This window comes from Geotrypetes seraphini, chromosome 13 (assembly GCF_902459505.1).
Source record: "Geotrypetes seraphini chromosome 13, aGeoSer1.1, whole genome shotgun sequence".
Classification (NCBI taxonomy): Eukaryota; Metazoa; Chordata; class Amphibia; order Gymnophiona; family Dermophiidae; genus Geotrypetes; species Geotrypetes seraphini.
This window is the reverse complement of record NC_047096.1, coordinates 79062092-79077655: the sequence shown is the minus strand read 5'-3', so window position 1 is coordinate 79077655 and position 15564 is coordinate 79062092. Positions and strand designations below refer to the sequence as shown.

General features: G+C 42.9%; 1 protein-coding gene across 3 annotated transcripts in view; it reads right to left on the bottom strand.

Annotated features, from left to right (window-relative positions):
- Nucleotides 1–15564, bottom strand: part of LRRC46 (leucine rich repeat containing 46) — a 38670-nt gene that overhangs the window by 9590 nt on the left and 13516 nt on the right. For 2 of the 3 annotated variants that reach the window (XM_033918709.1, XM_033918710.1), the window contains one exon: nt 1583–1692. The exons of the other annotated variant lie outside the window; for it this stretch is intronic. In XM_033918709.1, coding sequence (XP_033774600.1) covers nt 1583–1692 — 110 coding nt within the window. The remainder of the gene's footprint in view (nt 1–1582; nt 1693–15564) is intronic. 3 annotated transcript variants of the gene reach the window in all.

Sequence of the window (15564 nt, the reverse complement as noted above, 5' to 3'; positions counted from 1 at the left end):
AAGTGGGGACAAGGGGCAGATGATGGAAGTGGGGAGAGAGAAGAGGGCAGATGATGGAAGGAGGGGGAAAGAGAGAGAATGGGCAGATGATGGAAGTGGAGAGAATGGGGAGAGAGAAGAAGGCAGATGATGGAAGTGGAGAGAAGGGGGAGAGAGAGAAGAGGGCAGATGATGGAACTGGGGGGAAGAGAGAGAAGGGGCAGATGATGGAAGTGGTGAGAAGGGGCAGATGATGGAAGTGGGGAGAAGGGGAAGATGATGGAAGTGGGGAGAGAGAAGAGGGCAGATGATGGAAGTGGGGGAAAGAGAGAGAAGGGGCAGATGATGGAAGTTGAGAGAAGGGAGAGAGAGAAGAGGGCAGATATGGAAGGAGGGGATAAATAAAAGGAGGGCACATGATGGGGAAAAAGGATTGAATTAGGGAAATACTGGAGGGGGTAAGGGAAAGAGGTGGCGAGCTGTGGGTAGACAGTAAAAAAGGAAATTGATGAGAGGGTAGTAAGAATGTAATCTAGATGGATGCAGAAAATAAACTGAAAAGGAAAATGAGGGAAGAAAGGGATTGCAGAAGAGAGGTGTGGGAGAGGGTATGAGAGGAGAGAGATGCCAGACCAATGGGGGTGAAAGGAGAGATGGAAGGGGGAGGCATACAGTTTCTGGAAGGGGCATAGAAGGAGAGAAAATGCCATATAGGGGCAGAGAGATGGCAGTGGATGGAAGGAAGAGAGTAACAAGAAGATGAGGAAAGCAGAAACCAGAGAAGACAAAGGTAGAACAAAAATTTTCTATTTATTTATTGCTTTAGGAGACATGTGTCACTGTTTCTGTGGTGTTGCATTGTATGCAGAGTCCAGCTTCTTGCTGGTTCAATTTAACCTTTGTCTATGTATTTCTATTTTATCCCCCCTTTTACAAAACTGTGGAGCGTTTTTTAGCGCCAGCCGTGATGGTAGCAGCTCTGATGCTCAGAATTCTATGAGCGTCAGAGCTGTTACCACCATGGCTAAAATCCACACTACAGTTTTGTAAAAGGGGGAGGGGTTAGTTTGTGATGACATATTCCATACTAGGTGAAGGTATTTTCTGTGTTCTGTGTGTTCGAAAGACATGGTTTTCTGTTAGGGTTGATGGTGTAGGATTGATCTGTACTAGTCTGGCTTGTTTAGTTTTACAGTGGGTGTAATGATGTTGTACTGCTCACTGCATATATAAGATGCTGCCTTTTCCTAGGTACTCATGTGTGACGTATGGCTTGTTACTAAAAATCATGTTTTTCGTACAGATGGGGGGGCACCAAAATATGATGGCCCCGGGTGTCATATACGCTAGGTACGCCACTGAATTTATTAACTGCCTTTATGAAGAGATTAACCCAAGATAGTATACATCAGGTACAGTTTAAAATATAGGATGGATGCCCACTCTTGAAGGTCTGTCATATATAGGATAGAGTTCAATTTATCACAAAGATCCCCAAGTGGACTTCATTTATAATAATTATTATTACATTATAGGATGGATCCCCATTCAACACTGAGATCCTGGGCTTTCATTGATAACATGTCCTTTTTAGCACTGGTACCTGGCTCTAGTTTCTCAATTTGGTTAGAAGACAAATCCAGGAATTGCAGACGCCATAAGGATGTCAGGTTCTCCATCTTACTGATTTTATTTCTAGCAAGCGTCAGAAAACTGAAATCAAGAAGGAGAAATTAGATCTTGCCTGTTAATTTTCTTTCCTTGGGCCCTGCCAGACCAGTCCAAACATGGACTTTTGCTGTCTTGCCAGCACATAGAGACTGAACTACTGGTTTGATGACATCACCCTAGGGTCCTATGCAGTTCACAACCAGCCAATATTTCTGTAACAAAACAATATAAGCATTGTATTTCACCAAACAAGAGGATGTGATAAGCAGGAGCACGCTACAGGGCTTCAAAGAAGCTTTGGATAGGTACTTGGAGGACAAAGGGATAGAAGGGTATAGATAAGAATAGAGGTAGATTATAGGGATAGGTTTAAATGGTAAGCTATAAAATTAGTCAGGGACCACTGCTCAGGCAATGGGCCTGATGGGCCGCCGCGGGTGCGGACCGCTGAGCGGGATGGACCTATGGTCTGCCTCAGTGGAGGCAACTCTTATGTTCTTATGTAACTAAGAACCACCAAATTAATTCAACAAACTAATCCTAGAGCCTAACAGGATAAACACTTTTAGCTCCCCAACCTGAAGCAGTTTGCTTATCCTTGCAAGGCTTGCAGGCTACAGGAATGTTCTGGAGGGCCTTGAAAAACAAACAGGTGATATCTAATTCCTCCTTTTTGACTTCCATACCAGTCCAGATGCATGTGAAGTACCAAACAGTATCTACCAAGGGAGGGACCTAGATAAGCCTGCTTCAGTATGCTTGACTCAAAAGCTGTGGTCTAAGCCTACACATTCCAGTCTGTGGTAGCAAACAAAAGAATTCAGAGACAACCAACTGACTTAATTATTCTGTGGTAGAACCAGGCTCTTCTATGCCCAAGATAAACCTGTATCCTAATCAAGTGCACTTTCAGAACTGTAGGCACAGCCCATCCCTGAATGTATGCCAAAGCCATGGTCTCCTTAATCTGGCAGGCTATCATCACTTTCAGTGCTGCCTCTCCTTTTCTGGGATCTGTTAACTCTATGAACAGATGATCTGAGTACTAGAACTCCTTGGCTCTCTTTTTGTAGCATTGCTAGACCTACTGCATATTCAACTAATAAAGACTTCTTGCAAATTTCAGTCTTCTTGCAGTCTCCAGTCTTCCAAAACATTGGAAGAGATATTGACTGGTTAACATAATTGGGAACAGTACTTTTGGCAAAAAGGACGCAGAAGTCATATCCTTTCCTCTGATATCACCTGGAAGAGCTTTCATAAGAAATGGCCTGTAACGCCCAAGATCTTTCTGGCTGAACAGATTGCCATGAGGAACACTATCTTCAGCATTATGTCCTTAAGAGATGCCTCTCAAACAGGGTCAAAGAGCACTTTAATGCCAAGAAAACAAGGCTTAGGTTCCATGGAGGTACTACTAGTGAATAGTGTGTGTGTGTGTGTGTGGGGGGGGGGGGGGGGACTGGCCACCTCAGATGCTTCACCCTTTCAAAAACTGACCAAGATCTGGGGGAGCTACCAAGAGATGGCCCAGCACCAGCCCTCTGTAACACACAATAGTCACTGTCTGCTCTCACAGAGAACTTAGGGCCAAACCCTTGTCCAGGCAATACTGGAGAAAATCATGTCTGACAGAGGAGATCGAAAGGGACTAATATGGCACTGTGGCTCAAAAGTCCTCCACACTCTTGACAAATGATAGAGAAGTTGACCTCTTCCTAGAAAGCTACAGAGTTAATATTACCCGAATGGCATATCCTCTCTTATTCTCTTAAGAACATAAGAATTGCCATACTGGGACAGACCGAAGGTCTTGAAAGCCAGGCTTTATGTCAAAATGGAGAGACAGGTCTGGTGTTTGAATCGAAAACTGAAACAGAAGGGCTTGCATCTTTGGGAGTGATATGGATCTCCTACTTTTAACCCCAATACCATGGTAAAGAGGAGCCCTGAGCAATGCTCCACTCTGAATCATCCTGCCTACTTAGGACCACTCAGTAGAATCTTGTAAAGGTATGGAGAGTAGACCAGATTTGTTCGGTTGGCACTGCCCTGGTCTCTGCCCAGGAAGCAACCACACTTCTAATCGAATGAGGTTTGAGAGAAATAGGTGGCTGTTTGCCACAAGCAATGTACGTTGGCGAGATTGCCCTATGAATCCATCTGGCAATAGATGCCTTGTAAGCTCGCTGTCCTCATCTTGACTGACTGGTTAGAACAAAAAGATGATTGGAAAGTCGACAGTCAGTGAAGTAAAACTCTCTATATGTCCAGTCTCTGCAATATTTTATCTTGCTTGGCCGAACCCATAGCCTGAAAAGGTGGGTAGATGGGCTTCTTGGTTGATGTGAAAAGCTGAAACAACCTTTGGTAGAAAGACAATTCCTGCTCTGTGATCCTGAGGTATGGGTCTCTGCATTAGAGTGCCTGCAATTCCGGGACCATTCTTGCTGAGACTACTGCCACCAGAAACACTGTCTTCACCATCCACAATGGACACTTCTTGAAGGAGCTTGTATGGAGACCTACAAAGTCTGTTCAGGATAATGTTAAGATTCCATAATCAAAAGGGCTGGCATAACAATCTGAGAGCCCCCTTTAAAAAAACAGGTAACATCTGAGTGAGATGCCAGCAGACCCTTTCCCACTCAAGCTTGGAAACATGAGAGGCCTGCCACCTGTACTCAGAGAAGTCACTGCCAGGCCTTTCTCTAGTTCAGCCTATAGAAATGCAAGGATCACCGGAATTTGAGTCTCAAAAGACTCCACATTATCTTTGGTGCATCAGAGTTGAAAAGCCTTCCAGGCCTTAGCATAGGTTGCAACAGTTGAAGGCTTTTTAGCTCGGAAAGTAGAAATTACTACCTCCGACTATCCTCTACATACTAAGGCTGAGCGCTCAATAGCCATGCTGTAAGACCAAAGTGATCTGGTTCTCCATGTGAATTGGAACCTGACTGAGTAGCCCTGTATGAACCAGTAGCTTGTTATAGCTGTCCCGTTGGAGCTGTACTAGATCCACATACCATAGCTGACAAGGCCAATCTGAAGCTAGTAGGATCACAAGCCCCGGTTGAGATATGAATCTGCAAATGACCAGGCCCACCATAGACCACGATGGAAACACATAATGTAGCCTCTTCCACGGCCAGGGCTGAACCAATGCGTCCAACCTTTCACCTCCTGATTTGTCTCTTTGACTGTAGAAGTGATGCACCTTCTTGCTTTTGGCTGAAGCCATAAAGTCCAGTACTGGACTTCCCTAGCGTTGCACAATGAAGTTGAATGTTCTTCAAGACAGACCATTCTCCTAGGTCTAGAGTGTACAGGCTGAGAACATCAGCCTGCATGTTTTCCACCCCTGCTACATGGGCTGCAGGGAGCACCTGAAAGTGAACTTCCACCTACCTGAACAATGCTTCCAGATGCAATGGAGCACTCTAGGTGACTCCTTGTCTGTTCATATATGCTACCATGGTGGCATTGCCAAGAACACTCGGCTTTATCGTCCAGATCTTTTCCCAACAACTTTAATGCTAACTGAATGGCTTGCAGTTCCAGGCAATTGATGGGCCATTTTCTCTGATGGAGAGACCATCGGCCATGTACCAGATGCCACAATAGGCCCCCCAGCCTCACAGGCTGATATCAGTTGTTAGGATCACCCATTAGGAGATTCGAAGAGGAACACCCTTTGATAAGGAGTCTACTCAGAGTCACCATTGCAAACTGTTCCTCGCTTCCACTGTCCAGGGAAGCTGCATGTGGAGGGAATGATGCTGCGGGGAGAGGAGGGAACACTCTCGCCCAGGGAACAACATCCAGGTTGGCTGCCATCAAGCCCAGGACCTGAAGGTAATGCCACACAGGGAAGTTTTGAATCACTAGGAGACCTGCAGTCTGCTTCCGCAGCCTTTCACCATTGGGTTGGTTCTAGATAACTCTGCCTGAAGTTGACTATCCAACCCAGATCCCGTAGATCTACAACTTGCTGCACCGCCTGCTTTCCCTCCAACTTTGAACAGGCCACTGACCAGCCAATCATCGAAGTTTGGGAGCACCTGGATTCCCACCCTACGGAGGTGAGCTGTGACCACTACCATCACCTTGGTGAAGGTGTGCAGAGCCACTGCCCACCCGAAGAGTAGAGCTGCAAACTGGAAATGTCTTTGCAGGGCATGAAATCTCAGGTATCTCCTGTGGGCTGGGAAAATTGGAATATGAAGGTATACCTCCATCAGATCTAGGGAGGCTAAGAATTGGCCCTGTACCACCACCGTAATTACTGACCATACCGACTCCATGTAGAAGTGCAGTACTTTCAGGGCCCCATTTACAGATTTTAGGTCCAGAATCAGGCTCGTCTTTGATGCCTTTTTTGGGCACTATGAAGTATATGGAGTATCTGCCAGAGCCCGATCCTTCATCAGGGACTGGTTCTCTGGTGTGAATGTCTAGTAGTCTTTGCAATGTCGCTCGGACCCTGGCCTCCTTTCCCAGCCAACTGGCTGAAGAATCCACAAACAGAACTGGGAGAGAGCAATAGAATTTGATCTTGTGACCTTCCCAAATAAGAACTAGACCCAGCAGTCCAATGGAAATTTGCTTCCATGCCCTCCAGAACACTGGCAGCCTCCTGCCCATGTGTGGGAGTGACTAAACAACTGCTGAAAATACAGAGCCATAGGGTAACCCTTAGACATAGTCTTGGTTACCCTAAGGGAGCCTTAATGTCCAGGTGCAGGTAAAAAATGTAGTCTGAGCATGTATGCCACCCATGACCGTGTGCTGTGAAAGTTCCAGCTTCAATTCTCTGAGCGTATCTATAATGTGAGGCATGATGACAGACTTGAATTTACAGAGGTAAATTCTCCCTGGCAGTGGCATAGCGAAGGTAGGAGGTGCCCAGGGTGGTGGCCCTCTCCACTGCGTGAGCACCTTCCCTTCCCCTGTACCTCTTTAACTCTTCTACTCACTTTGCTGTACTAGTGCCTGCCTTTGGAAAGTTTTGGCAAATGGCTGAATACTATCAACTCACACATCAAGTTTACCATGGCATTTGATAAGAGAGAAGATGGAATTTTTAGACATGGTAGTATATAAAGATCATAATAAGCTAAAAACCACAGTATATCGTAAACCAGTAGAAAGGAACACATTGTTGTGCTTTTACAGCCACCATCCACAAAAACTGAAGCTCAATCTCCCTGTGGGACAATTTGTCCACCTGAGACGTTTGTGCACTGATGAAGATGAATTCTTAAAACAGTCTAAGATATTGGAGAATAGAATAGCTTGCAGAGGCTACCCTAAGAAATGTGTGAAAAAAGCTTTTATCAGAGCAAAATATGCCAAAATTACTTCTCCAGGATCGACCTCAGATGGCAGAAGATAAGATAGTATGTGTATTTCCATACTATGATTTATCTTATAGCTTAATTAAAAGCTTGTGACAACATTGGCATATATACTCCAATTGATATCTACTTTTGAGGAAGAATTTCCTATGATCGCCTTCAACAGAGGACAGAATTTAGGGGAGCGCCTTTTCAAGTATAGGTATGAGGAAGCCAGTTATGATCAAGAGGATGGCAATCATGTCAGATGCGGCCGTTGTCAATGGTGCACAAAAACTATTGAGGGCTATATGTGGAATCCTCCCAACAGAGACATCAAGATTAAAGCTCATATGCTAACCACATGCAGATCTCATAATGTAGTTTATGCTATCACATGCCCATGCGGGCTCATATAAGTGGGGAGAAGTAGTAGACCAGTGCAAATTAGACTAAATGAACACAAGTCACGTATAGCTACAGAGAGCATCCAGGCTCCTCTAGTCCAGCACTGGATGGAAAAAGCTCACACCATAGATGATTTAAGATGGAGGGTCATAGATTGTATAAAAGAAGGATGGGAGGGTGGTTATATTGAGAACAGATTAAATTTCAAAGAACAACGCTGGATATACACTCTGAATACGGTGCATCCAGGAGAATTAAATTTAGAAATAGAATGGATGACACTAGTTTAGGCTCCTCCCACTGAACTGATGTCATCAGTGAGGTAATTAATGAGTCACCTGATTTAAACAGAACTAAAAAATGCCGTGGCCATCTTTACATAGAAGAACACACGTCGGGATGCTGTGGAGCAAAACAAAAGGGGTAATTTTACTTCTAAAACTAGAACTGCTAAGATAATGAAGGATTAGTTTAAAGTTGTAGAACAATGAAACTTTACCAACTCTTGCCTCTTATTTGTAGGGGACCCGTTCTTGAAAAAGCCTTTGGGCGAAACTGGTTGAACATCTATACGGGGAGCAAAACTCAAACAGATGGTTCTGGAGCCCACCAGGGATCAGGCGATTCTCGACCTGATACTCACCATTGGAGATAGCGTCACAGATGTTTCGGTAGGCGAGGCGTTGGCCTCCAGCGACCACAGAATGGTGTGGTTTCACCTCAGGAAGGGTTCCACGAGGTCGAACACGTCAACAAAGGTCCTTAACTTTAAGGGCACTGACTTCAAGAGCATGGGAAATTTTGTCTATGAGGCGCTGCAAACCCAAGACACAACAGATGATGTGGAGGTCATGTGGTCAGCTTTAAAATCTACCCTACAGGAGGCAACCAACCTTTTTATAAGGTCTGTGAGTAAACGGCGGAGAAATAACAAACCCCAATGGTTCTCTGCAGAGATCTCAGAACTCATAAAACAGAAGAAAAGAGCATTTGTATCCCACAAACTATCACATCGACCAGAAGACAAAGAAGCTTATCTAGAAAAATCTAGAACTGTCAAAACGGCGGTCAGATACGCCAAACTCAGGATGGAAGAAGATTTAGCTAGGAATATTAAAAAAGGGGATAAATCCTTCTTCAGGTATGTTAGTGATAGAAAGAGGAATACAGACGGGATAGTGCGCCTAAGGAAACCTGACGGCAACTTTGCAGAATCGGACCCCGATAAAGCCGACCTACTGAACAAATACTTCTGCTCGGTATTTACCTGTGAGGCACCAGGATCCGGCCCACAGCTGCAAACAAGAGAGAGCTCAGAAGACCCGTTCAGGAATTTTGAATTTTCCACCAGCAGCATCTACCAAGAATTATCAAGGCTCAAAGTGCATAAAGCCATGGGACCAGATAATTTGCACCCCAGAGTGCTTAGGGAATTGAGAGATGTCCTGGCAGAACCATTAGCATCTGGGGTCATTAGAATCTTTCCCTGGGCACGGGAAAAGTTCCACTAGACTGGAAAACAGCTAATGTCATTCCGCTCCACAAAAAGGGATGCAGGTTAGACACTGCAAATTACAGACCGGTAAGTCTCACGTCAATAGTGTGCAAGCTTATGGAAACATTGATTAAACACAAATTAGACACGGTTATGGATGACGAGAGACTGAGGGATCCACACCAGCATGGATTTACTAAGGGGAGATCCTGCCAATCCAACTTGATCAGCTTCTTCGATGGGGTAACAAAAGAACTGGATAAAGGAGAGTCCCTGGATGTGTTGTATCTGGACTTCAGCAAGGCTTTTGACAGCGTCCCACACCGTAGACTTTTGAACAAGATGAGTTCATTAGGGCTAGGAGAAATATTAACTGCATGGGTTAAAGACTGGCTCAGTGGTAGACATCAGAGGGTGGTGGTAAACGGTACCCCCTCTGAAAAGTCGGAAGTGCACAGCGGAAGTGCACAGTGGAGTGCCGCAGGGCTCGGTCCTGGGCCCAATCCTTTTTAATATCTTCATACAAGATCTGCCTCAGGGACTTTGAGGGAAAATTGCATTATTTGCCGATGATGCTAAATTGTGCAACATAGTGAGCGGAGATACCAACATAGTGAGCGGAGATACCATGCCCGACGCTATGACACAGGACATACTTGTTCTGGAACACTGGTCTACTCTTTGGCAGCTGAATTTCAATGCCAAAAAGTGTAAGATAATGCATCTTGGTGGCAGAAACCCATGCAAAACCTACACTCTGAATGGTGAGACCTTAACCAGAACTGTGGCAGAACGAGACCTGGGAGTAATCATTAGTGAAGATATGAAGGCAGCCAATCAGGTGGAGAAAGCCTCATCTAAAGCTAGACAAATGCTGGGTTGCATCCGGAGAAGCTTTGTCAGCCGAAGGCCCGAGGTGGTGATGCCGCTGTACAGGTCCATGGTGAGACCACATCTGGAGTACTGTGTACAGTTTTGGAGGCCACACTATTGGAAGGATGTGCTAAGAATGGAATCGGTTCAACGATTGGCCACCAAGATGGTCTCAGGGCTGTCCCTTATGAAGAACGACTAGGTAGGTTGCACCTTTACTCTCTCGAGGAACGCAGAGAGAGGGGTGACATGATAGAGACGTTCAAATACGTTACTGGCCGCATTGAGGTGGAAGAAGATATCTTCTTCCTTACAGGCCCTACGGCGATAAGGGGGCATCCGCTGAAAATCAGGGGAGGGAGATTCCATGGTGACACTAGGAAGTACTTCTTCACCGAAAGAGTGGTCGACCGTTGGAATAATCTTCCACTTCAGGTAGTTGAGGCCAGTAACGTGACTGATTTTAAGATCAAATGGGATCAACACATGGGCTCACTTCAAAGAGGAACTTAGAGGGGAGGGTTATTTGAGTGGGCAGACTTGTTGGGCCGTAGGCCCTTTTCTGCCGTCATATTCTATGTTTCTATGTTTCCCGAGGTTCAAAAAAAGAATGAAGAAATAGCTAAAGCTAAGAACAAAAGTTTTAAAGTTGTATAAGAAAAGCTTATTGACTTGCACAAAACATAGAGTATAGAGCACAAGCACTTTAAAAAAAACTAAGGTCTGATGATGAATAAAAGCCAGAAAGAGAAACAAGCCTTCAAATAATTTGGCTGGTGGTTGGCTGGAACTGAAGACCATAGAGGCACTTAGAAATGTACTAGCCGAAAAAAAGATTGCTTAGAAATTAGGCACTTTGAAGTTTATTATATGCCATTGTGGATTGCTGTTTGTCTGTCATACAAAATCCAAACTGCTTTCTGTACCAGCATTAAGATGAATTTGATGTGCCACCTTGTACAGACAGTGAGCTTCCCAATCGCACAAGCTCATGAGGCTCATGTTTGTTGTTGCCAGAGTCTACTCTGGTGCATCCAGGTACACTCTTTGTAACAGGTTGATTTTCTGTAACCACCAAGTCAGACTGGACCTTGGAGGAGCAAGGATACTTTTAAATTCTATGTCTGGGCTAACCAAAGGGACCTCTGTCTCCAGATTCTTGGGTATTTGGCAGTATCGTAGTAGTACAGGTCAAAGTGATTCTAACTTCCCAAAGAGGAAGATCTCAGGCTGTCCTCTGTTACATTTATTTCAGACTGTATCCAGATTCCACAGTCTGACCTTACCTATTATCTTCTGGACAGTGAGAAATAACAGCTAGTTGCAGACTACTGAATGCTATATAGGGTGAGATTATTATACCAGTGGTTCTTAGTCTTCATTTTCTGGTAGGAATGTAAACTCATGTATGTGGTCTGGAAAGACCAAGAGGAAGATAAATCACAATGCCTAAAGTCACCAGAAACAAAAAAATGTGGTTTTAATGAATTGTTAAGAGCAAACAATTTGTAATACAACAGTCTAAACCCCATTCTTTTATGTAAGAAAAAAGTTACATTTTTTTTGTTTTTAAATAATTTATATTCTGCATATCCTACAAGTCTATGCAGATTACAAATTATTCAGGTACTCAAGCATTTTTCCCTGTCCTGGCGGGCTCCCACTCTAATTAATGTACCTGGGGCAATGGGGATTAAGTGACTTGCCTAGGGTCACAAGGAGCAGTATGGGATTTGAACCCACAACCTCAGGGTACCAAGGCTGTAGCTCTAACCACTGCACCACACACTCCTAGTTCAAATGTTACTTTTTCATATTGACCCATGACATGAAAACATGGCCATTCTTAATGTCATCTTCTCCCAGAGATGGTAACATATGAACAGTTAATTTGCTGTGTGACACACCAGAATATGATAATTATTGTAATGTAATATTATTTGCATTTATGTAGTGCTAATAGGCACATTCAACACTTTACAGATACTAGATAACAGAAAATTCCTGCATCTCAAAACTAGCAATCTAATATAGACAGATCTTTAAGTAAAGCAGTGGGCTAACTGCATGGAACAAGGCCTACTAAGAGCCCATGATCAGGGAAAAGATGCCATGTGTGAACCTGAGCAGGTTTAAGCTTAACAGCAGTCTCAAAGAGGTATACTTTCAGGCTGGATGTCAATCTTGCATACAAGTTCAGGGAGGCTATTCCAAGTTATTGGTGCAGCAAAGCAAGAGCATGGGTACCGGAGAAGAGCATGGATAGAAGGAGCTTGCCTGATGAGCAAAGTGAGAAGAGGGTTAGCAAGAGAAATGAGAGAGGAAAGCTAATGAGTGAATACATTTTTAGGCAAGGACAAATTGTAGAATTGTTAAGGGGAGCCCTAAAGTTACATAACATTAGCATTAGAAAAATATAAGCCCTGCTGCCAAGTTCTGAACAAATTGTTATCATGATTAAGGGTTTTATGAGTTGTAATGGAAAACAATGGGCTTGGGGTAGGGAGGGAAACAGCTGTAATCTAAGGTCTCTCTTCTACAGAAAGGAATTCCTGAAATGTAAAACTGAACAAATACTTGGAGAGATTCATCCTGCCTGCTGGCAAAAAGATATTGCAGCAGGTCCGGCAATCCAGGGATCTGTGCTGTGCAAATGTTTATAAACACTAAATTTTGAACGTATCTCATGTTTGTAGGATAGAGGGCCATGGTAAGTATGCTGCAAATGTTAGGGTGGATTGTTAAATTGATGACATTGCAGCCAGTTGAATTTTCAGGATACCAACATTGAATATACAAGAAATACAAGTTAAATATACGGGGTCCCCAATGAATGCAAATTTATTTCATACCTATTGTGGATAGCCCCAAACTCCACCTGGCTATATTGTCACCAGAACAAAGTGGAACATGTGGATGGTTAGGATTCTATATTCTAATATACTAACATAGTAGATGACGGCAGATTAAGACCCGAATGGTCCATCCAGTCTGCCCAACTTGATTCAATTTAAAAAATTTTAATTTTTTTTTTTTTTTCTTAGCTATTTCTGGGCAAGAATCCAAAGCTCTACCTGGTACTGTGCTTGGGTTCCGACTGCTGAAGTCTCCATACTGTAGCAAAGTTCAACAAAGTGGCTGCCATGAGTTTCCGCTGCAATCTCGCAGCCATTTTTGATTGCGGCTCTGCATGGAGCAGGAGTATAGGAATATTGTTCCTGCCCCGCTTCACTGCTAGACAACCAGGCTTTAAAAGTAAGGTGTGGAGAGGTCCGGGAGGGAGGTGGGGTGGTTTAGAGACTTGCGGATATCAGAACTAGCGATCCTAAACTTGCGAATTATGGAGGGTAGGAGTGTATATGGTTCAGTCAGTCAATTTCACAGTAGGATTTACAAAAATTAGTCACACATCTGAATAACCAAGAGGCAGCATATTATGGATAGGGCTATGTCAGCACTAAGGGGGTGGTATAGTGGGGGAAGCATGTAGAGCAGTTTTATGGAGTTAATTCCAGGCGTGTGTATGTGTTAGGATGGATCTTATTTTTGAGGTTTGTAAATATGGCATTCTTACTCCATAATTTTGTTTGTATATATGAAGAAACATTTCAGACAAAACATTAGTTAAATTTACTTGTAGATCAACAACACACTGATGTTCTGAAGGCATCAAACAGCAATGATGCCCCAATCCACTTAACAAACTTATTTGACTCACTTCAGGCAGTCAATAAATAACCTGAACAAAAATTCAACTCAGAACAGGCTGTACAATCCAATGGGAATTCTGATTCCACTTCCTCAAAACGAGTCAGCGGTGTTTGGAATTCTTCATCATTCCCCACAAATGGAAAGTACTACATTTGTATTTTTAATTTTTTCTTATTTTCTTTTCCCTCTATTTATAACTTATTAATAATTTATAGCTTAGTTATAGCTTATTTATAATTTAGATATAGATTTAAAAGTGTATCACTTATCTTAAATCCTTATTGGTTCCCCTTCCCGACGCGTTTCGGAACTCTTTTTCAAGGTCGGGGGAACAAAAGATAAGGGTAATCCTCAACCATATTCTTACTGCCGCTGGCTATCAAAAAAGATTAGATAGCCAGCGGTAGTAAGAATATGGTTGAGGATTACCCTTATCTTTTGTTCCCCCGATCTTGAAAAAGAGTTCCGAAACGCGTCGGGAAGGGGAACTGATAAGGATTTAAGATAAGTGATACACTTTTAAATCTATATCTAAATTATAAATAAGCTATAACTAAGCTATAAATTATTAATAAGTTATAAATAGAGGGAAAAGAAAATAAGAAAAAATTAAAAATACAAATGTAGTACTTTAAATTTGTGGGGAATGATGAAGAATTCCAAACACCGTTGACTCGTTTTGAGGAAGTGGAATCAGAATTCCCATTGGATTGTACAGCCTTTTCTGAGTTGAATTTTTGTTCAGGTTATTTATTGACTGCCAATCCACTTAAGGCATTCATGGGCAGTTGTGAACCAAAGTAGACTGTCAGTATTTTGTAAACAAGTGGAACAACAAATTGAACTTGTAACTCTATTAGTGTTATCTAGAATGATTACATTATCACTGCAAGAATTCCCAATAAAAGAACCACAAAACTTTCAAACTAGAACAAATAGAAGTGTGGCCTTTACTTAAGAACGAAGGGTGGCTGTCTGTAACACAGAAACTCAGACAGACTGAGTTTGTCTTAAAGCTGAATGATCTCTTTGACATTGCTCATGCCAACACTCTTAGCATGATGGAGAAAAGGAGTTCTTGGCTGGCTCAACATAAAAAGAGAACAAAAGGATCAACGTCTGGTACTGAAGCTCCATTAGCTGCAAAAGAAAAGCAGTTGAAAGAGAGACAAGCAGAATCTTGCAAGATGCCTTTGAATGGAAGATTTGCAAACAAACTGATATCATCAAATAGAAGCTCTGGTGATGAGGATACAGGCAGTATAGTGGCCTCATGACAAAAGACATTACATTACATTAGAGATTTCTATTCCGCCACTGCCTTGCGGTTCAAGGCGGATTACAAAAGAATTACAAAAAACGTATTACAAGAAGAAGATATCTGGTAATTTCTAGAGGAGATAAAGAGTAGATGAGGTTGCTTTGGGGAATCGGGAAGGTATTGGGAAGTGGGAAGGAGCTAGCGTTATTAAGTCATTTGCAGGAATTTCTTGAAAAGTAGAGTCTTTATTTCTTTTCTGAATGTTTTGTTGTCTGGGGTCATAATTAGTAGATTGGAGATTTGGTTGTCGAGTTTTTTCCGTTTGACTTCTTTGATTTGAGGGTGCGTGAATGGAGTGTGGGTTTTCCTATGTCTAGCTGACAACTTCAGGTTTTTATTGCAAATTAGCAGCACTGGCAGGTTTATCCAGATAGCAAGAAACTGACATTGGCAGGACAACACTAACCCTCCCCTCCCCCCCCCTTTTTTTTTTTTACAAAACAATGTAAGAGGTTTTTAGAACTGGCTGGTGTGCTGAATGCTCTGCCCTGCTCCGGCGCTCCGAACTCTGATTGTTAGAGCAGTGCAGAGCATTCAGCGTGCTGTCTGGCGCTAAAATCCTCTTGCACGGTTTTGTAGAAGGGGTAATTTTGTTGCTTTTCTACAGTATTGCTGTATTATAGACTTGTACGTGTCAAAATGTTTGAATATGTTTCAATAATTGATACAGAATGAATTCATGAAACAAATTTGTGTAATAATAAAAAATTGGTTATTTTTGTCAAATTTGAGATGATTGAGCTACTTCTAGATATTCAAATAAAAGGTTC